The 22,521-nt window shown below is 54.3% G+C and overlaps 1 protein-coding gene across 2 annotated transcripts in view; it reads right to left on the reverse strand.

Annotated features, from left to right (window-relative positions):
* Positions 1–3,902: 3,902 nt before the first annotated feature.
* Positions 3,903–22,521, reverse strand: part of AGAP3 (ArfGAP with GTPase domain, ankyrin repeat and PH domain 3) — a 120,779-nt gene continuing 102,160 nt past the window's right edge. For both annotated transcript variants that reach the window (XM_030444850.1, XM_030444851.1), the window contains exons 12-18: positions 20,789–20,962; positions 17,279–17,440; positions 7,824–7,978; positions 7,238–7,328; positions 6,694–6,916; positions 5,388–5,643; positions 3,903–5,154 (exon numbers count right to left, since the gene is read on the reverse strand). In XM_030444850.1, the coding sequence (XP_030300710.1) occupies positions 4,930–5,154; positions 5,388–5,643; positions 6,694–6,916; positions 7,238–7,328; positions 7,824–7,978; positions 17,279–17,440; positions 20,789–20,962 (1,286 nt within the window). In that variant the 3' untranslated portion in view covers positions 3,903–4,929. The remainder of the gene's footprint in view (positions 5,155–5,387; positions 5,644–6,693; positions 6,917–7,237; positions 7,329–7,823; positions 7,979–17,278; positions 17,441–20,788; positions 20,963–22,521) is intronic.

Raw genomic sequence — 22,521 nt, forward strand, 5'->3', positions numbered from 1 at the left:
AGCTTTCAGCTTCTTACAAGTTATTTGGCTTTTGGCACTGTTTTTGTTGTTGCTATTTTGTTTGATCAGCCCCAGAGTCAGTGCTCAATGCAACCCCACTAGAAGCCGTGTTGATAGCTGCCAGAGATGCAGCTCATTCTGGTGGAGGTGACCGGCTCACTGCTGTCACCAGGGCTGCTGGGAAGCAGCACCATGCTCCTTCAGAGCTCCCCTGCCAGCCTTGTGCATGGCAGAGAGCCTGGTGCCTCCTGGGCAGTGCAGAGCAAAGCACTGCAGCATGGCAGTGGGTGCAGTGGATGACACTGCCTGCACTGCACCAAGGAGATACAGCACCACCGCCAGCACTAGAGCCCGAAAGTAGAGGGTGCAGCTTGCCACACAGCTGGAGGTGCAGGTGTTGCATCATTCAGCTTGGGGTAGGTGGGTGGGAGGAGGGCACTGATAGAAAACAGGGCATTGAGAGACTCTGGCAGTACAGAACGAAAGGGACCTCAGGAGGTCTCTGAGCCAATACCTACTGAAAACTGGTCCCACTAGAGCAGGATGCTAAGGAACTTGCCCAGCTGACTTCCAGAACTTCCAAGGATCCTGGTTGCACCTCTTTGTCCCCTGACCCCATGTCTGACCACCACCTTCATTGTATTTTTTTTTTTCCCTTTTGTCTAGCTGGAGTTTCTTATGTGTCACTTTCTGTCTGTTACATTGTGTCTTGGAGTGAACTGGAGTGGTGGCAGTGGAGGGACTCTTACACGGATACGCAAAGGCACACACTTGTGTAGGTTTGGGTAGATACAAAAAGGTAGATACAGATGTAGACACAGATATGTATATACATGGACATGCATTTGTTTAGACAGATATACACACATACACGTGTACAAACAAGACTAATGTAGCCCTCATGAAGACAGTTTCAGCATTTTCAGGGGAATTCTCTCTACCCAGACCTGCCCAGGTAAATACCTGGACAAGGGTTCTTAAAGAACCAAGAATAAAAACATGACTACATTCCACAGGGGATTTATTGACTCGGTGGTTCCCTCTCAGGAAAGGGTTTTCAGTGCAACAAAGCTGGTTCCTAACACTAACAACGGGCTTGTAGGAAGATATGATGGGCCAAATCATGATGTTAGTTCTTCTGTTGTTCATTAGTCAGCCTCTCCAGGGCTTGCTCAGATACTTTGCTGATCTGCTGGTGGCTCATGCAGCAGTTCCCAGGAGGTCAGAAGAGGTTTGTTTTTTGGTGTTTTTTTTTCCAAAGTCAGTGCACAGTAGGGGATGTGATGGGACCTCAGACCCCAGTATCAGCAGACTTGAGGCCTGGCAGACGAAAGCTGTGCTGTGCTCTGAGGGAATCCCTACTGCTGTGGGTTGCCTTCAGAGAGCAGCTCACCATACTCCTGCCCTTGGTCAGGAGTGTCTGGCCATGGGGGCATGGCTGGCACTGCATGTGCCCACCTGAGGGGAGGGTTAACAGCCCCATCTGAGGGACAGTGGTCCAGGGAGCACACCCCTGGAGGTAAATTGCACTGTGCAACGTGAGTGTCTTCACTGCAGGAATGCTGTAACAAACCTGTACCTCGGTGGGGAGAAACTGACTCTGCATGAGGGCAGGAAAGGAACAATCTTCCTTTCTACCAGTCTGGCCCCTGTGAAGGGTCATCAGTTCCTCCTGACCACCTTCAATTCCTGTACAGACAGCTCCATGGCTGCACGTGGAGTCTGGGGTGCAGCTGTAGTGGCAGTAGGCTGGTCAGGATGGCCTTGACAGCAGAGTCCAAAAGGTGGAGGGTGCATCTTCAGTGTGAAAGGAAAATGACCCAAGATAAAAGAAGTGGTCAAGTGTGTGCTGGAACTGAGGCCTGGGAAGAGAGGACTGTAGCCACAGCCTGCTGTGCTGCTGCTTACTCAAATGCACACAAGTTATGAAGCACTTCATGGGAGTGCGATGCTTGGTGATCCCTGGATTGCCAGCACTGACGAAACTGTCCCCAGGCAGAGGTGTCACTGGCCTGCTCATGCTGGACCTTGTGCAGCCCACCAGCGTGTGCCAGTGTCCTCAGGCTGAGGGCTCTGAGGGGACTTGTGTGACACTTCTGCACCCACAAGCTGTCCAGACACTGAGATGAGGATGGGTGCAGGAGCTGCAGTGGAGCATATTGGTGACCTGTCTTGGTAAGCACAGGCCAAGGGACCTGGGACATTGTGTCAGAACTCTGTCCCCTTTAGCAAAGAGGCAGGGCTGGTTGGCCCCACTGCCAGGTGTTTTTTTTCCCTCCTTCAGCACAAACCCTTTCCTGATGGGAATGGTAACAGCATACCACAGCCTGGAGACTACCCATGGCAGGCACACCCCTTTGCACTGGGGCAGCTGGTATGGATTCCAGGCCACTGTGCCCCAGGATGGCTTTTCCTGCTCACACATAGCCTGGAGAAATGTGCTTTTAATTTTGGCTCTTTGGACCATGCAGTAGCACGGGGCACAACTGTTGGTGCTCCCTCCCCTGGACACAAGAAGGGGGGACAGCCCCAAACCCCCTGCAACCATTTACTGGCAAAAGCATCTGCCTCAACGGGGCTGTGTGCTGGAAGCAGGACCACCAGCAGGACATGGCCAGGGCTGAGGGTGTCCCGAGGGGGCTGCACACCCCCACTGGCACCCCTTGGCCTGGAGGGTGGGCTCAGTGCAGCCCCAGGGCTGACCTCACATGGCTCCTGGTGGCACACCAGCCCCGACCCTGCCCCGAAGATGAAGTGTGGGGCAGGTGAGGGGTCTGACTGGAGCCCCCAGCCCAGGCTATGTCCGGGCAGGGTCTGCTGGGGGGGGCCAAGACCGGGCTGGGATGGGAAGGGAGGTGCCAGGGCTGGACTGGGTGGGATCCCGCCTGGGAGATGATATATGGGCAGATGTATCAGATCGCACAAGATAAACAAGCAGTGAATTTCATCAGGGCCCATCATGGCTTTAATTTGGCTGCCTAATGAGTCAGATCCAGCCGCGCAGATAAAAGTTGTCAGAGCCGCAGCCCTAATGAATTTCTTGCCACTTGTAATCAAGGCAGCTTGTCTGAGGGGGATGATTAATGGGCCCCAGAGGAGCTGCCGTCCCTCTGCTTCCATTCCCACTAATGCAGTTGCCAGGAAATTAACCAAACCCAGCACTGGGCTGGGGTCAGGCCCATGAAGGGCTGGGGTCGGGCCCATGAAGGGCTGGGGTTAGGCCCATGAAGGGCTGGGGTTTGAGGATGGACAAGGGCCAGATATAGGCATAGGTGGGTTGGGCTGGGCCTAAGACTTGGACTGGGATGGGGGGTTGGCATGCACAGCCAGTGCACAGTGATGGATCCAGAGACTGGTGGAGGGGTTGGGGAAGGTGCTCTAAGGTCTCCCCATTGCAGCCTTCTCTTCTTCAGACTGAACAACCCCAACTCTCTCAGCCTGGCTCCAGAGCAGAGCTGCTCCAGCCCTCCCAACATCTCAAGGGCCTCCTCTGGACTGGTTCCAACAGCTCCATGTCCTCCTGGTGGTGGGGGCCCCAGAGCTGGACCCAGCACCCCAGGGGGAATCTCCCCAGAGTGCAGCAGAAGGGAACAATCCCTGCCCTGGCCCTGCTGGTCATGCTGCTGGGATACAGCCCAGAACATGGTTTCTTGGCTGTTCGCACATATGGCTGGCTCATATCAAGCTCATTGACCAGGGACACATCTCCCCTCTGTGTCCCCACACTCTGACATGTCCACCAAGGTCTCCACTTCAGCACAGGACAGCTCTTACTAGCTCCTGAGCTGAAAGAGAAAGGGCTGAATGTCAGTCTGGGCTGGAAATCCACTGGAACTTGTAGAGCAGGCAAGAAGGAGACTGGAGGCTGCATAGGAGGCCCCAAGGGCAGCACACAGAAAAGCTGGCCTGGCAGGAGGTGGGTTGCTTTATTGGCCTTTATCTCCTTGGCTGCAGATAACACACACAGGGCAACTCATGGCAAAGAAACAGTATATACAGAGTGTCCATATAAATATTTCCAATGTACATTTTATACACAAGTGACAGATACGTTCCACAGCAGAGTCCAAAGCCTTGGGTTTCCAGCGCTCAGCTGCAGGCTTGGCCCAAAACCAAAGGGAGACTCATCTCCTCTCTCCTCTGGCTCTGCCAGAGACCAGCCCCGCCTGGGCAGCAGCGGGAGCCAGCAGGGATGCTCCAATGGAGACACTGTGTATGGCTTTGGGGCTTGAATCTGGAAGGACAGTGACTCTACAGACAGACAGACACAGCTGGGGATCCTGGGGTGACCATCCTTCTCTAGGTCACCAGGGAGGCTGGAGAGGCCTTTATCCATGGGCTGCATGGAGAGATGCTCCCTTTGCATCAGCACCTGGGGAGCGATACCAGAGAGGGGGTCCCTCCCTGCACCCAACCAGAAGCAGACAGGAGCACAGGGGTGCGGGGGGGGGGGGAACAGGTGACTCCTGCTGCCCCCCACCTACCCCCACAATCAGGTGCACAGCTTGGGAAGGAGGGAAGTGCCCAAACTGCCCTGCGGTTTGGCAGAGCGGGTGCAGCCATCGCCCTCCCCAGTACTGGCTGTGCAGGGGAGTGAGGGCCCTGCATCATGACTGCCTCCAGCCTCACAGCACATTTGTGTGTGTTGGGGGCATGGAGAAGCTGCCTCTCCTCCCCCTGTACCGGTCATGAGAATGGGCTATACTGCAGCCCCTATCCCCTGGACTGTGAGGGAGCCCCTGGCAGAGCAGAGTCTGCACAGATGCCCCAGCAGCACAGAGAGCAGAGCTGCTGGCTCCTCCAGCCAGTACAGGGGTCCGGGTGGGGAGGCAAGCACAGCGGGTGGCCTGGCTGTGCTTCTCCTGTGGCCTCGGTGCCCCAGGCAGGGCTGGCAGGTGGCCGTGCGGTGATCGGAGGGCCTGGCAGGAGCTAGAGAGCCCCGGGGCTGGAGCTGAGCTCTGACACCAGAGCGCAGGAGTTGTTGTTGGCATTGGTGTTGCGGCGGGGCAGGCTGGGGGTCAGTGTGGTGACAGTGCTGTCGCTGGGGCACCCGTGCTGCAGTAGGATGTCGATGCACTCCTGGCTGCCAGCTCGCCGGGCATAGGCCAGCGGGGTCAGGCCCCGAGCATCCCGGCTCTTCACGTCCACTCCATACTGTGGAGGAGAGAAAGTAGCCAGATCAGCGAGACACAGCAAAAACACCAGCAGTGTGGCACTAGGGTGGGCAGAGGGAAGGAAATGGAGGGCAGGCAGGGCAGTCCCAGCGGGCACTAGGGAACCCAGGGGAGGGAGATGGATGAAGGGTGTCCCAAGACCTGGAAACAGGGACAGAAGAACCAGCACAGGGCCAGAACTGCTATAGTGGTAGCTGCAGGGTCCTGTCTTACCCAGATGAGCAGCTGCGTGAAGACAACGTTGGCCATGGCGCAGGAGAGATGCAGTGCCGTGCGTCCATCGCCGTCCCCATAGGTTTCGTTCACTTCCTCCTTAGTGCCATGAGCCAGGAGTGTCACCACAAGCCGCAGGTCATCCTCTACCACTGCCCGCAGCAGCTGCTGCCCCAGCGGGATGTCCGACTGAGGCAGAGGAGCCAGGAAGAGTCTCTGCTCGTACTTTGCCCGGATCCATCGCTCCTTCTCCTCCCTGCCAGATGGGACACTGTCACAAGGGGGCCAACCCCATATACAAAAGGACGTGTACCATTGTTGCCACCCTGAATGCACCCTGTCTGGCACACCCGGGCATATCCTGCATGGTCCCTGCCACAGGCACCTCCCCTGCTGTGCCCCCCAAGCACAGAGGTGTCCCTGGGGCTGTCACACTGCTCTGGACACACTTGTCCCACTGTGCCTCCCCATAGCTCCCCACATACCCTGTGCATGGGCAGCAGCTGGGTCACACACCCAGACCCTACACTGGTCACTGTGCACAGGAACACCCTCACCTCCATGATGGTTCCCCTACACACTCCTGCCAGCCCGTCACATGGCAATGCGGAGACTGTCTCTGTCCCACGCTTGTGCGTGGGCCATGGCCAGCAGCAAGAAAAGGTTAGCAGCCGCAGACGCTGGCCCAGTGCTGCGGGACGGACGTTATCGCCACTGCTGTCTCGCCTGGTGCAAACAAAAGCTGCAGCAGCGTCCATCCCGCCTGGGGCTGCGGGGCCGGGCGGATCGATGTGTGCTGTGCCGCTGCTATCTGCTGCCATTCTATCCATCTGCATCTGGCGGGTGGCCATCAATGCCCTGTGCCGAGCATGCTCACTGCTGCCGCCCCCTGACCCGCTCTTATCCGATGATAAGGCACAGAATGGGCTCTTGTTGGGATGAGTGACAGGAGAGTCGCTCCGATAGGGACAGACAAGGGCCTGAAAGGGACGCACCCTTGAGACCCCCCCCGGCAGCACACTGCCAAGCCATCTCTGTTAACCCCTTCTGCTTTGCATCCAGCCATGGCTCCAGCAGTCACCACATGGCCATGGCTGGCCATGGCGACCAGCTGGGCCACCAGGACAGTGGAACAAGGCTTCCAGTGCCCAGAGAGCTGTCAGGATCCCCAACACTGGAGTATCTAGAGGATCCCTGCCCACCTCTCTGTCTGATCGGATGGCTGCTCCCAACCTCCTGTGGTGCCCTCAAGCCTCCTATTGTGGTTGTCTGAAAGGCCATCTCTAAAGGTCCCCATTTCCCTTACCGACTGCTTTCAGGGGTGGGCTTCGGGTAGCCTTCCACTGCTCCTTCCCAGACAGCATTGGCCAGGGCATTGCCAATGGCCGTCATGACCATGAGAAGCTCACTGGGCCAGTCGTCCAGGTCCAGGGAGCGCACACGGGACAGGTGGGTGCCCAGGTTGCGATGGATCCCAGAGCACTCAATGCACATGAGGGAGCCCAGGTTCAGACTGGCCCAGTCTGGATCTGAGGGCAACAAGATCAGTGGAAAAGAGTACCATCATGAACACACCAGCCTGTTTCCTACAATCTAGGAGACCCACGTTTGCAGGCACTTGCCCACCAGACCCCTTCCAAGCCCAGTGCCCCAGCAGCAGAGCAGCAAGGACCCCAGGCTGGTCAGTGAAAGGGTTTTGGAGTAGCGTGGCAAGTGGGTCAGTCCCCCATCCCTGAAGAATGGGTCAACTGCAGGAGAGGATGAGAAAGCCCCACAGGATGGGTCTCTTTGGGGCCAGAGGAGGTGGCTGGGGTGATGTCCCCCTCCCTACCCAGTGCTGTGGTTCTTACTCGGAGCATCGCAGTCCACACAGAAGCTGTTCCCGCGTGCGGTCCGGACGGCCTGCATGGCTTGTGCATCGCTCTGGCTGCCCAGACGAGCCTGAGACAAAACACACGCAAACCCTGTTCAATGCTCCTGCCTCATGTCCTCTCAAGGCCACCCCACAAGCTTGTCAGGACCCACGAGCACCTCACTCATGTAGGAGGGGTGCCTGGGATGGGGGCTCAGAGAACAGGGTCCAGAGGGAACATGGATTCATAGCTGGGTGTGCACAGGAGATGCAGGGGATGGTGGGCCAGAGGTGGAGAGAAAAGGTGACAGAGGTGACTGTCCAAGGAGGGAGCAGACAGCAGAGGATCCAATGCTGGTGGGATGCAGAGAGTTATGTGGGGACAGAGCCAGGTGTGGGAGGGGACATGGAGAGATGTGACATGAAACCTGGGGAAGAGCAGCACAGCCCCAGGGATGGAAACAACCCTGATTGGGCAGAGGGATCAGGATGAGATACAGCCTGGAGAGAGAAGAAACGCTGGGACTGGGATGGATGCAGCAAAGCAGATGCCAGAACAAAGCAGGACTCTGCTGAGGCCTCACCTTGTTTTTGCTGCTCTCACAGCCCTGCAGGCTGGCGAGGATCTGGCTCTCAATGGCCTGGACCCAAAGCTCTCGCTCCTCTGATGTTGAGGCCTCAAAGAGCCACGTCTGGCCCGTCAGGGACACGATAATGAACTCAAATGGCTCATCTGGTTCTGGAAAAGAAAGGTGTGTGCTGAAATGGGTCCACAAAGGAGGGGGTCTGCCAGCCTTGCAGAAAGCTGCTTGTGCCCTGCTCTCTGTGCCCTGTATATCCCACCTTTGGAGAAAGCTGCTGGAACTCCATGGGGCCCACAAGACACAGCCACTCTTCCCACAGAGGAGCATTAAGTCACAGAGACCCGACAGCGGTGAGACAGGACAGCAGAAACATGCAAAAGCACCTCAGTCCCCCAAATGGCCCCAAAACAACCACGAACTTGCTGAAAACTAAGGTGTAAAATGTGGTCTCCCCTTCTGGCTACTGTTGGGATTGCTGTAAGGTGGCCCCAGCCTGGGCTGCCCTGAGTGGGTGCACGGGGCTGGGGTGCTCGTGGGGGGCCTGTCCCAGTCTGCACCCCGGCACCAGCATTTACTTTTTATTGCCAACTTCAGTAGTTAGTGCAGTAAATGACTTAACTAAGCGGGGCCTGAATGGAATGACTAATAAACGTTATGTCACAGCACACGCTTCAGCTCATAGCAAAATGATTTGTAATTACCTAATTAGCGTTATGCAAATAACACCCTCATCTCCATAATGTGCCTTCCCAGCTCTCTATTAAAAGCAGGGAGTCAACTGCACAGCTCCAGAGACAGCAAGGAGACCAAGGCTGTTCCTTAGGTAAGCAGTGCTGTGCCAGCCTCCAGCCTGGCAGAGCCTGGAGCAGGAGAGATGAGTAGAGAGGGTCTGGAGGGGTTCTTTCCTCTGCCAGAATCTCCTTGCAAGCTGCAGCCTGAGGAGCCTCTCACTGTGGAGGGAAGCAGCAGGAGGGCAATGGTTCAGGAACCTGCTGCAGCCCACAGCACCCCAGCAGAGCTAATGAGGGGGTGCAGAGGCCACCAGCTGGGTCCCACCAAGGGCACAGAAACCTCAGTTGCTGCTGGGCTGCCCAGCTGAGCTGGATGATGGTGAGGAAGGATGTGATGAGGCTTGAGCAAAGCTGCAGTGGGGGTGGTGGGAGAGCACAGCCCTCCCTCTCTTTCAAGTTCTTTCCAGCTCTTGTTCCCTTTGCATGCATCACCACATGTACCAGGCGCACGGAATCATCAGAGTTGTAGGGGACTTCTAGAGATCATCTAGTCCAGCTCTCCCACTAAATCAGGATCACCCACAGCACATTACACAGGATGGTATCCAGGCAGGTTTTTGATATCTCCAGAGAAGGGGACTCCACAACCTCCCTGGACAGCCTGTGCCAGTGCCTTGTCACCCTCACAGTAAAGAAGTTTTGTTCTTATGTTTAAAGAGAACTTCCTGTTTCACTTTGTGCCCACTGCCCCTTGTCTTGTCATTGGGAACTACTGAGAAGAGTCCAGCTCCATCTTCCTTGCACCCACCCTTTAGATACTTGCAGACACTGATTAAGTCTCCTCTCAGCCTCCTCTTCTCCAGGCCAATGATTCCCAGCTCAGCCTTTCCTCATAAGAGAGATGCTCCAATCTCCCAGTCATCTTTGTTGCCCTCCATTGGACTCTCTCCAGTAGTTTCTTGTCTCAAGATGGGGAGGCCAGGACTGGATGCAGTGTTCAACAGAGCCACTTCTGGAGCACCTCAATATATCAGAATGGGCTCTCTTCTCCTTAAACCTCTCCCATCCTTGTTCCAAGCCACCTGTAGTTGCTGCCTCTGTGTTGCAGGCCCCAGGCCAGCCACTGGCACCTGGGAAGTCCTGGATGAACTTTAAGTGCTCTCTGCTACTGAGCCACTTCTACTGCCACTGCAACAGCAGCAAGCCCCCAGGACACTGGGAGGATTCCTGCCACACCTCCATCATCCTTGTTGCTCTCTCTTCCTTGCTCAGCACCACCTTACCAAATGGGTAGGCAGGAATCCTGTCCAAGCCCTTGGCTGCCTGATCACCTGTCTCCCAGTTTTCTGCTCAGGATGCTGACAGGAGGGGCCTTTTTCCTCCTGCTGGGTTCCCTGCTGGGTTGCCCACACCTGACCATGAGCAAACAGCAAAATTTCTGGGGCTCCAACCCCACTCAGACAGACTTTCCCACTGTTACTGCTTGGGGACATCCTGGAGTCCTGGGGCTGATTGATCCCAGCCCTGATTGCAGTCACTGTCAGACCAAAGACCCAGCACAGGCTTCATAAGTCACAGGACCTCCTTTCCCCTTTGTACCTCATGGATTCCATCCCTACCCTGAACAAAGGGCCTGTTGCTCTCTTCAGAGCCCGGGAGGAGCTAACAAAGGACAACAGTTTTTCTTCTACACTAAAGCTTCTTTAGCAAGCAAATTCACCATCTCTTTTTTCCCTGCAGCCACACAGGATGAACGGCAGGTCCCAGGCCAGACCTTGTAGGAGGCATGAGCTGTGGCAGGAGAGTGGGAGCTGCAGGATCCCACCCTGGGATCCCATGCAACCCTGCATGCAGGATTTGGCATAAGGGAAGGAAATAGAGGATTCTGAACAGCTTTGAATAGTGTGTGGACCCAGCTCCTCAGATGCTCTGAGATGAGCTCCTGAGCTCCATGGGGGGCCCATATGAGTTGAACCAGACTCAAGTCATAGCTTTAGGGAAAGTATGGAGCTTTCTCAGATTTTTCTTGGGGGAGGCACACACTTTTAATGTGGCAGGGGCATTTCTGGACAGGTGAAAGGGTAGCACAAAGAAGAGGCCATAGGCAAAAGGTGTGACTACCTCTGTTGGCTGAACAACCTTCCCTGCATCATGTGCAGGCCACGGGTTCCTCCCTGGTGGACAGAGTGCCCAAAAGAGCCCCAGAGGTCATCAGCTAAAACTGGACAGGGTGAAGGTCCTGGAGGAAGCTGCTCCTACAGGACCAGGGAGCACTTTCCAGCTTTTCCAGCCCTTTCCAGCTTGTAATTTTTATGTCAAAGGGGCTGCCCCAGGGCCAGAAGGCAGAGTCCATCTCTGTGGCCCTGCAGACATGCTGGTGGGAGTCCATTACACCGGCTCCATTAGAATTAGTGGGCAGTGGAAACGAATATGCTTGTCTCTCTCTCTCTTGATGATTTTTTGATGATGTTTTAAAGACTGAGCTCTGTGAAAAGTTGCTGAACAGAGTTTGGTACAAGCCAGCTCTGCTAATGGGTATTAACCCCATGACCTAGCTCCAACGCTGCCCAGCAACAAGTGCTCCAAATGAGAGCAAAACGAGCCAGGGCACTGTGCAGCAGCCAGGACGGGCTGGGGTCACATTGCACATGGACCCCACCAGCAACTGAACCCCCATCTGAGGGCTTGAGGACTCCTGCAGCAACCAGAGGCAGGTGTCAGCCCTCGTGACACCTCAGCTCTGCTGAGAGGGGGAAGCCAGCAGCAACCCTGCCAGCAAGCCACCATGGGAGGAAACATCTCCGCAGGGCCAGCAGATGAGCACTGCGTGACAGGGCAGGGATGAGGTGGAAATATCCTGTAGGCACTGCCAGGCACCAGCACAATGTGAAAGGAGAAGGGTAAGGGAAGAGCCCCAGCAAGAAGCCAGGGAAGGTCAGAACTCTGTCACCTAAAGCTGCCCGAGAACCAAGATGCCCAGAACTGGTGGATCCGTCATGGTCCCTCTTGCTCCCAGCCCCATCCCAGCTCCTGTGCTAGGCCCTTCTCGTGCTCCCACCCATTCTCCCACCTGGAGCTGGGGTAGCTTAGGTGGCTGTGGATGCCCCATCGAGGGGTGGTCACACAGGGAGGAGGTGGGGGGTACACTTCCAGCGAGTGGAGCACACAGCAGGGAACCAAGGGCTGGTCCTGCCTTTGGTGCAGGGAGTCCCTGGTCCACAGCTCCACTCTCTTACATCCAAGTCCACAAACAGTGTCCAGGAGCCGGGCAGCCAGCAGGTCCCACAGCCTCAGGATGCTTGTTTGCAAGCTGCACTGTACCACATCATTATGAGGTGTTTGGGATATCAACAAATTAGCAGGCGTCTGGGAAGAGAAGGATGCAGCACCATTCGTAAATGTCAGCTCGCTGCCTCCTCATTTTGCAGATCATTAAACCCAATATTCCTAACCTGTATTAGTGCAATGGGGACAGGCCCCCTCCACAGCACTGAGCTGCTGGGAGAGCTGCAGCCACAGCATGGCTATGGAGAGCACTCAGTGCCTTGCCCCAGAGCCCCTGGACCCCAGAGTGCCCTGATCTGAGATGGCAGATTCCCCCAGCCCCACACTGACTGTCCTGCCCGTGGGGACATGCTGGGCACCCCTGGGGGCACAGGGGTGGCAGGGCTCTGTGTGGCCACACCAGCAAAGATGGGGACACTGACCTGCACAGGAGGGCACAGAGAACCACACGTGTGTGTGCACAGGTGGGACAGCAAAAGAGACAGCTGGGCCTTCAGGTTGGGAAGAGAAGGTGCTCCTGAGGGATGCTGCGGGGTGTGTGCTGACATGCAGAAGGGTCACAGCAAGGGACCAGGAGTTTCATTTCTGTGTATGTGGGGAGAGGGGGTTTGCAGTATGGGGTGCAGTGCACACTATGCTGTGGGGCTGGGAGGCAGCAGAGGGGTTGCACTGGGTGTTTGCATCACTAGGGACAGGGGGTGACCCTGGGGGGGACAGGAAGGAGGGCAGGGATGTGCAGGCTTCATGGTGCATTTGGAGGTTTGCTGCAAGGCACACTGGGCGTGCATGGGGGACTCTCAGAGGGGCAACATGGAGCTGTACAAGGTCCCCCCAGGAACCACAGACTGATGGAGACTGGGGGGTCATCTGTCAGGAGATGCCCAGGCATGGGCTGCTTTTCTCCCTCCAGGACAGAGTAGGGAGCTTGCGGGGGCTGTAATGAGCAAGAGCGACTTGTTAGCTGTGAATTAAGAGGCTTGGTGAAGGGAGCACGCGGGTGACACAAGCTGCGTGGGGCTGGTGGGAGCTGAGCAATAGCAGCTGGAATCCCCAGCAATCTGGTAAGCGCAGCTCAGCCCTGCACTCCCGGCTCACGAGATCAGTCTCCAACAGGCCCTGACAGTTGGTATTAATCACGCACATTGCCCCAACACAACTCTTTACTGGCCATCAATTTCCCGTGGGTTTTAAAACTAAAAAACAAAGACAAAACCGCGTCGTTTGGCCGCCACTGAGAAGCACATTAAGGGGCTGTCAGCTTCTCGCCATGCACCCTGCATCACTCTTTAAGCACATGAGAAGTTCATTATCCCCGGAGCTCTGGCAGCCGTGGGGATGCTGGTGCAGGGAGCGTCGCGAAGGTGCTCCTGCAGTCAGACATGCCTGCTGCCCCCCAGAGCCTTCCTGGCTGCCCAAACAGGAGCCATGGGCTGAGGGGCACAGAGGAGGCCTGGCTGCAGCAGGGGCCCAGGACTGGGCTGCAGCATGGAGCATTCCTGGCCACAGCCCTTTGCTGGGCTTTTATTTCATGTCCCTGATGGTCCTCATAGGCTGAGGCTGCAACTCCATGGCAGTGACAAGTTCTTCCTGAGGCTGCTGCACCGTGCCCTGACAGCCTGACACCACATTTTCCCGCCTGTGGGTGCTCCCTGACAGCCTCAGACGCCTTTCTCCGCTTTGGTGACAGACCCGGCAGCCCAATACCACGCTTGCCATAGTTTGCTGATGCTCCCTAGCAACCTGACACTGCGCTCTCTTTAACATGCGACCATGTAAAAAAGCAACAGCTCGTTTGATTTATGATACTTCAGAACAACTAAGATTCAATTGCTCCGCACGTCCCTGGCTCTGATTACCTCCTAAATGAGATAAACTGATGGCAATTTATCCCCAGACCTCACCAACTTTCCCAGGATGCTAACCGGAGATGCTTGTGCCCTGCAGACGCAGATATGGGGCTGGGTGCAGAGCTGAGCCCGACACTGTGCTCAGCTCAACGTGGCTGCTGAGGTCTTGGGGGCTTTGGGGGGGTTCCCACACCAGCACAGCCATTCCGGTGGCTGGGCTGTCCCCTGTGCCCCTCCTGAGGTGGTGGACCCCCCCCCGAGGAGCAGCAGCCTGTCTCTCTGCACTGTGATTTTCATACCTTCACCATATTGACTGTGTGCAAGCAAAGAGCTCAGATCATACTAAAATTTGGCTGTAAACTATTCAAAAAGGAGCTAAAATATTCAAGGAAGAATTAAACATACTTACGGCCACCAGCCCATGACATAAGTCATCAGCCATGCCCATGATGTGGGGCAACGATCAGCTCTGGGTTCACACTTGAAACCAGTTGCTGACCATAAAGACATCAGAATGGGACCTGACAGAGGCTCCTTATCTCTCATTTGCTTGCTCCTAGTTTCCACCACTAACAGGCTGCCGGGCAGGACAGTGACCTGCTGTGACTCCAGGCTGGTGCTCACCTGGGTGCCTTGGAAGCGAAGAGCTCAAGCATCAATCCCAGGGTCACTCCTCCACATCTGCCCTGGGCTGCCTGGCCCTGGTGACAAGCTATCATGGTCCCCAGAGCTGGTGCCCAGCTCAGTTTTCTAACAGAGTAGATCACACAAAAAAATAAAAGCAAGGCAAGTTTTTGAAAAGCCAACTAAAAAGCCAGATAACCCACCCTACAATATCCCATGTGGAAGGCAAAGCGAGTGCCCTGGAGCAGTTGGTTCTTACCATCTCAGCCTAACAATGGTGCTGAGCCTGTGGAAACTGCACTCAGCTGGGGAAGGACATAGGGACTTGGAAAGACTGGAGTCAAGCTGGAGACACAGAAGTGAGATCACTCATGTGATGCTGCCATTCTCCCCTGACTCCTCTCAGTGGTCTCCTCCCTGCTCCCCTCCAACCGCTGCATGGAGTGGGGTGAGCAACATGCTGGGTCACTGGGGAGGTATTTTTCATGTTCCTGGTTCTGGTACCAGAAGGTTGCTGGCAGCAGAAGGAATGACTGTGTGTAAGGTCTGTGCAGTGACAAATGAAGTTTGGTAACTGACACTTCTCTGGCAAATGAAGTTCCATGTTGATAAATGCGAAGTAATGCACATACTAGGGAAAAATTACATTACTCCAGCACCTGACAGGGCTCTCAATTAACTGTACCAACCCAAGGCAGGGCCTGGATATCACTACAGACAGCAGAAGACCTCTGCCCAGCACACCTCCCATGGTCAAGGTATATACAGGGCAGAGACTATAAAAAAATATCCTGACATCCTCGTACACATCATATGACACCATATCGTCACGTGCAGCCTTGATCACTGCTCTTTCCAGGGATAGTGACACACAGGAAAAGATAGCAAGAGCAAGCATGTGTCTGAAAAAATTCCCTGAGAAATGAGAGAAAAGCTGCAGTGGCTCAAAGACTCATTTCTCCTCCAAGGAAGAGGGTGACAATCACTGGCCTGCCTGCCTGGATGCAGAGGGCAGGGATTCTGACAGTGGAGGATCACACACATCTTGCAGAAAAGTAACTTATTAAATCTGAAGACTTTGAGCAGGGGTTAGTCCACATTATTGCTTCATAAAAGTGTTTCCATGTTTAATTACTTTTTCTACTACAAGTCTGTATTCACTTTTGCGCTACTTGAGCCTTTGCACCTTTTCATGCCCTTGTCAGCTAAGGCGGACAGCCAGGTATCTTGCACAACCAGATATCTTCCTCTGTAAGTACTGAAAACTTCAGTCCTTTGCTTCTCAGCCTTCATTCTACAAGTTGGATACCTTAATGTTCCCATCATAAATACGTTCACCACACCCAAGTCAGTTTTGGGACTTTCTTTAGAACTCTGTCTAGTATTTTCATGCTCTCTTGGAGCATTATTTACAGGATGGGAAACAGTACATACTTTCTTAGTCTCAGGTATAGCTGCAACATCATTCTACTCTTTGGTATCCCACTTTCCAACATACAAAGAATACATGTTTCTCTTTTTGCCAAGCACTGGTCTGAGGACTGCAAACAGAGAGCTGAGGATGGGGATGGGCAGTAACGTGTCTAATGAGTCACCATCTACCCATAGCTAAGAACACAGCATTTGTTTAACAAACTGTAAATACAGATGATAGCTCTTGCTTTCCATCAGACATCCCATGTATGATACAGACTCAAATGATGATCAAGATGCCTGAATCAACCATTGCAAAGGGGAAGTCTTTCCTAAACTCAGCGGTTTTTCAGATGAAGATATCTACAGCAGAAAGGACTGAACAGAAAACTGCCAACTTCTGTGTAGAACATCACCACAACGTTCCTAAGAGCAAGAACTTGAGAAGGGGTTTTGTGTCAGGGGAAAGCTGGGCTGCTGGGCTGCAGACAGACCTGTAACTTGGAACAAGATGCCAGGACACCTGCAGAATACTTTGTTAGCTACAGGTTAACATCTGTACAGGGTAAAGTTGCCTTTTTGTCTACAGTAGCCATTAATTCCAAACACTTGCACTTTACAGCTCTCCCCCTGCCTTTAGCCACCTGAAATAGATCTTTATTCTGGTTTAGTACAAAGACTTATTGAGTGTTGTGGGACAGGATAACCTAGGATGAAGTCAAACCTTAAAACTGAAGATCACTTTTCCCACAGATGTTAAGCATAGATGCAGGCTATGGAGAATGTGGCTGCTCTCTACCCGTTTTTCACAGAAAATCTGCACCTCCCCATGCCCTGCAGTCTCCCTGCCAAGCTTCATGTCCCTCTTCAGAAACAGCAGAGGCACCAACATTTCTCAATAGAAAAGCCACCAGTACACTTGACATCAGCAAAGCAATTTAGATATCCTGAAGTAGATAAACTTTTCTAAAAATATGAAGCAGAGAGCCAGCAGAGGTCTTCTATATTATTAAAATCTGGCAAATTTACAAGCCAACAGAAATAGGTTCTTCCACAGAATCACAGAATCAGTCAAGTTGGAAAGGACCTCTGAGATCATCAAGTCCAACCCTTAATCCACTACTACTGTGGTTACCAGACCATGGCACTGAGTGCCACCTCCAGTCTCATTTTAAAAACGTCCAGGGATGAGAATCCACCACCTCCTTGGGCAGCCCATTCCAGTACCTGAAATTTCTTGTGGAAAATGCCTGCTCACCTTAAGCATAGTTAAGCACACCTTAACTCTGTGGTATGCACTCAGCTCTACCAATACTGTTATTATTAGCACTAATAGTATGTGCAGTGATGGGCATGATGGCAGTCCTGCTTCCACCCCTAGTGAGAAATCAAGGGCAGAGCAAGCAGAGTAGGTTGTTCCATTCTACCTAAGCACAGGCTGGCTGGGACAAGAAATGCTCCAAGCCCCAGGACCCCAGCAAGCCCGGGCAGGACTCTGGGGAGCCCAGTGCTGTGAGCCAGCAGAGCTGCCCTCAGGCAGCAGACCTGTCCCTACCTTCTGCTGCTGTGCTGGGGCCATCAGGCCGAGTTGTCCCTGTGCTCTTTTTCCTGCGATGCTTTTTCCTGTTTGCATGTGGTGATGGAGGTGGCTCCAGCTTCGGGCTGGCAGCACTGGAAATGTTCGGGCTGGAGCTGAGGGAATCGGCAGTACCGTTAGCTAGGAACAAAGATAAAGAAAGTGATGTAAAGCAAGACAGTGACAGTCTGATCTTTCTACAGCAAACCAACCATACTGTAGACATCCCCTGTGCTTGGCCTAGCTTGAAATGCACAGCCCCATGAGACAGAAAAGTGCCCACATCCAGCCCCATAGCACCCCTGCAGCTCTGACACCCGCTGCAGCTCAGGCTCAGGGTCAGGACAGACACACTCTGTGTTGGGAATCACCAGGGATGGTCACACAGGGACAGTGCTGGCACTGACGTGGTCAGGACAAGCCCAGGACAAGCCCTGACATCCCTGAGGTCAGCCTGAGAACCCAGTCCTCAGCCCCTATTCCTGTTGCTCAGTGGCAGTGTTCTTGCAGGGTGAGCAAGTGTTTTGGGCAGGGAGCATCCCAAGAGGTGCTCTGGGGAGCCCTCCCAGGGTGGAGGTGAAGACCCAGGCCTTGAGGTCTGTGCTGTGGTTTCAGAAGCATTGATCCCCCCTGGCACCATGCTGCCAGATGAGGTTACTGGGGTTGCCACACTCAGGAACCTAAGCATGATGGTCTCAATAGGCTTCCGATACGGAGCTGAAGAAGCTGCATCCCCAGCAGCAACGCACCAAATTTATCCTCAATCATACTGTTCCTTACAATTAATAGCAGAATTAGAAACAATCAGGGAGCTGCCTAATTACTGTCAATTAGAGCGCGCTAATCAAGCTCCGATCACACACACACACGCTGCCGCTGCACTCACCATTAAATGTCAAATTTCATTAGAGACCAGCAACAAAATCAAAAGCCTGACATTCAATTTCAGCAGCACACACAGTGCAGGCTTCCAATCAGCATAAAAATGCAGACTCCGGGGAAGGCAACGAGGCGCAGGAGCCCTTGCTGCACTGTTAACCCTCTCCGAAATACACTCCTGCCTCTCGCCAGTCCAACCACCCACAGGGCACACACGGCACCTCTGCTCCCAGCCCACTTCTGTCCTGGCCAGCTCGCTGTCCTCTTTGCAAAACCCAGTGTATCCCATCAAGTCCCAGCCTCCATCTCCCTGTTCCTAGAACCTGACATGAGGGAAGCAATCGCAGCTCTAACACGGGCAGCACCCTCCAGCAGTGGGACTGCTGGGGACTCAACAAGCTCTCCCCCTGCCCCAGCAGAGTTCAGGCCCTCCTGGTGCAGCTGGACCAGGACTGGCTCCCTGGGGCTCAGTTTGCCTCTTCCTGGCAAGAAAAACACTCAACAGTGGGACAGAGAATAGCTGCCTGACCCAGGGGCAACCCTTGTCCCACTCACAAGGGCTCTTCCATCTCTGGTTTTTACTACATTTGATACACAGAAGGTAGGGTGTTTCTGCTCCTATTTATCCACAGGGAAATAGTTCACCCTTGACAATTAAGGGAGATAAATCTAATAAATTCAGACTCCATTTTAATAAATATAAATTACATATACTGCTCAACAGGACTATGCTCAGAGCAGGTGTGAGGCACCTTCATCTCCCAGCCTGGATGTCGCAGGGGACCTGAACTTTCTGGTTTGAGGCTGCACATGGGTCATCCAGCCTACTTCTGCTGCCCACCTGCTCACCAGGAGACCTCCGGGGAAAACGACACACTGCAGTACCCTGCCCTTCCCCAGGCTCAGCGTGAGGGCTTGTGCCTTTCTGCAGCTACCACCAACATGCCTGCAGGCTGTGGTGAGCCCAGATACTCCAAGGAGCTGAGACAGTCCATGTTCCTGCTCTTGTTACTGCCCAGCAGCTAAAGCTGGATAGGGTTCAGGTCCAGAACAGCTCAGCATGACCTGGACAGAGCAGCCAAGCAGCCATCAGCACTCCAGAGTCAGCATCTCCATGACACAGGGAGAAGCTGCAGCATCTCAGCTCCTGCTTGTGTTGGTCTCCTGGTTACTTCGCCTGAAAGAGGTAAATTGCTTTGGCTGGCTGAAGTGCAGCAGGATCACCCCATGGACACACAGGACAGAGCCAGGGCAGGCAAAATGCAGAGCATGACCATGCCAGACTCCTGGGCTCTGCTGAGAGGGAGACAACAGCAGCCATGGTGACTGTTCTGGGGGCACCCAAGCTGCCTGGAGGGGCCATGACACAACATTCACCTGTGCAAAGGCAATGAGCGTGACAATCACAGCTCTGCCTGCTCAACCTCAGGGGCATGCTCAGCTCCTGCTGCCTGGGTGCCTGGTGCCACCACAGTGGGGACACCCAGCACACTGGGGACACCCATTCCCGGGGCAGGGGACTGTCCCTGCAGCACCCCAGCAGACATGCCCGTGCCTGGAGCGGTGAGCAGCCATGCCCCCGTCCCTCCCGTCCTCTGAGGGACAGGACCCTGCCCTACCGCACCCCATGTCCGAGGCGAGGGGCAGGGGGGCTGCTGGCACATTAATGCTCAGAGCTGCGCCCTTCCGCTCCCGTCGCCTGTGCTGCCCCATCAGCAGTAACAGTCTGATTAATTCGCTTCCAGCAGGGAGCTGATGGGGCCAATGATGGAGCCGCTGCATCAGGCGCGCTGAAATTGATAGTTTTTCACAGTTACAAATGAGGAGCCTCCTCAGCTGCAAATGGCGCCCGCACAGTCGGACTCCGGTAATGATCATAAAGAGGCTCTCTTTAAACTGCGAAAGCCCCTGGGACCGAGCGGGGGGGCGGCTGCCGCGCTAATGAGAACTACAAGGGGCGAGCAGGCATGGAAATGGCTCCTCCACTCTTGATGTGCATTTAACTGCTTTTTTAGTGCGGCGGCAGAGCCAGGAACGAAGGAGTGATGAATGCAGCACAAAAGCATTTATTTTCCAATTCGGCAAAGTGGCTACGTTGGGAAATGTATGAATTATTTTAATTCACTCAACTGTCCTGAAACATCACAGAGAGCGAGTGAGCGTGGGGGGAGGGGGTGGGCCGCACTCATTGCATGCTCCCGAGACAGGAATTACTCCTGTTCGTTCAACTGCCCCAAAATCTGGGAGCTGGGGGTGCCGACCAGGAGCAGAGATAGGGGAAAGCAAAGGTTACTCCTCACACAGTGAGCTGATAAGGGGGCTGGAAGAGGAGCAATGTGAGAACAGTTCTCCTGCCACACAGCATCCCTTGGCTGGTAGGACACCACCTTACCATGCCCAGCTGGAGAGCTTCTCCTCCCAGTCTGGACACTGCCAGCTGTCCCTCACAAAGGTGGACAGTCCCAACAAGGCCCCCAAGGCTGTGTCCAATGCCTATGAGCAAACTCTGGGCTCACAGACACAGGGTAGAGCTCAGGACTGTCCCATTGCCAGAATAAAACCATCCCCAGCTGATGGGGCTAAGGGGAGCAGGTCAAAAGTGCTACTCACAGGGGTTGGGGCAGCTGCCGGGGATAGCCACAGCCTCGTTCCACTGGTCAGCACTGGAGACAGAGTAGGAACGCTGGTGCATGCCGTCTGGCTTGGAGCTAAAACCCACCAGGTTGATGCCGCTGATGGAGCGCTCTGAGTGCAAGGAGGTGCTGCTGGTCGAGTGAGGAGCACCTGCAAGAGACACAGCAATTCAGCACAGGCCCACAGCTGCCCTGAAGCAATAAGGAAAAGCTGCCCTGTACCCCACCAGGCATGCCCCCAGGTGCTCTCCTCTCCTAGGGGGTGCCAGTGCCTCACCTCCCAAAAAAGGTGCCCAGCATACACCACTGCTCAGAGGGACACCCAGCTTGATGTATTTCAGCGTAGCACCCAGGAGGTGCATCCTTGGCACACAGCTGCCCCCTCCATCCAGATTTTGCAGCTGGATTTCACAGTCCTCTCACATCCTCACCAGAGCCTCAGGCACCTGGGCAAAGACAAACCCACCTCACTCCTTAACTTCACTCCTTGTGTGTCCCTAGCAAGAAACACAACCATGCTGGAGGCACCAGGAGTGAATGGGAAATTACATGGAGGCTGTCCATGACAAGCTGGAGAACAGATAAGTAACAGATTGGTAAGATGGGGATCATGGGTGGAAAAACCTTTTCCCACTATCTAGAAACCCCTGGAGCTGAGCGTAGATATTGAACCCCCTAGGAAAGGAGCATTTTTGGGACTAGAGGCTATCACAGTCAACAGTACCACTCAGAGATTAAAAATGGGTCAAGTGTTTCTGGATTACATGAATATCCAAAATTTCCAGAATAGTAAACAGCACAGCTCTGACAAGGAGCAAAAACCTTGCTGTTCATGGCTTCTGGCAATCTGTTAAGGAGGAGGATGCTGCCCTAGAGACAACACTGCACCTGCCCACAACAAGCCCTTTCCTACACCTTTCCATAGGGCATTCAGCTCCAGATTCATAGTGCTCTGGGAGCCTGCGGGTGAACAAAGTGTCCCTTTTCCTACCCCAAAGTTGCCTCTCCTTCGCGGGAAGAGATGCTGACCTGGGACCCCCACACCAGCCCTTGCTGGCTGTGCAAGAGGGCAGAGCCAGTTGAATACCCCAGCTTGGGATGATGAGACACAGGTCCATGTCCTGAGCCCTCTGTTTGCCCCAGCCCTGCCTGCACGGGGGGGCAGGACACTTGGCACAGCAGGTTCCAGCTGGGTCTGTTGCAGCCAGCACAGCTCACCTGCCCAGGGACCTTCACTGTATAAGAACAGCCTCATTTTGATCTCACAGAGTCCCAGAACAGCTGAAGCTGGAAAGGACTTGAGCTCATCCTTTTCAACCCCTGCTCAAGCAGGGCCACTCAGAGGCAGGTGCTCTGGATTGTGTTTGGAGAGGTTTTAAGTATCCCTACGGAGGGAGACCGCACAACCTCATGGGGCAACCTCTTCCAGTGCTCAGCCACCTTTCACCAAGAGCAGAACAGACCCGCAGACTTTGTATATAAGGTTGCATTTCTGTCCCTGTGGTTTCCATCAAAACCTAAAAATCTAAGTGACCTAACGGCCACTGGTGTCTGAGTGCTGCCTGAGGCTGGTGAAGGTTCTGAAGAACTGGGATTGTTTAGTTTGGAGAACAGGAGGCTGAGAGGAGATTGTACTGCTCTCCAAAACTCCCTGAAAGGAGGTTGTAGGGAGGTGGGTGCTGGCCTCCTCTCCCAAGTAAATAATGACAG

This window comes from Calypte anna, chromosome 2, assembly GCF_003957555.1.
Source record: "Calypte anna isolate BGI_N300 chromosome 2, bCalAnn1_v1.p, whole genome shotgun sequence".
In the NCBI taxonomy this organism is placed as follows: Eukaryota; Metazoa; Chordata; class Aves; order Apodiformes; family Trochilidae; genus Calypte; species Calypte anna.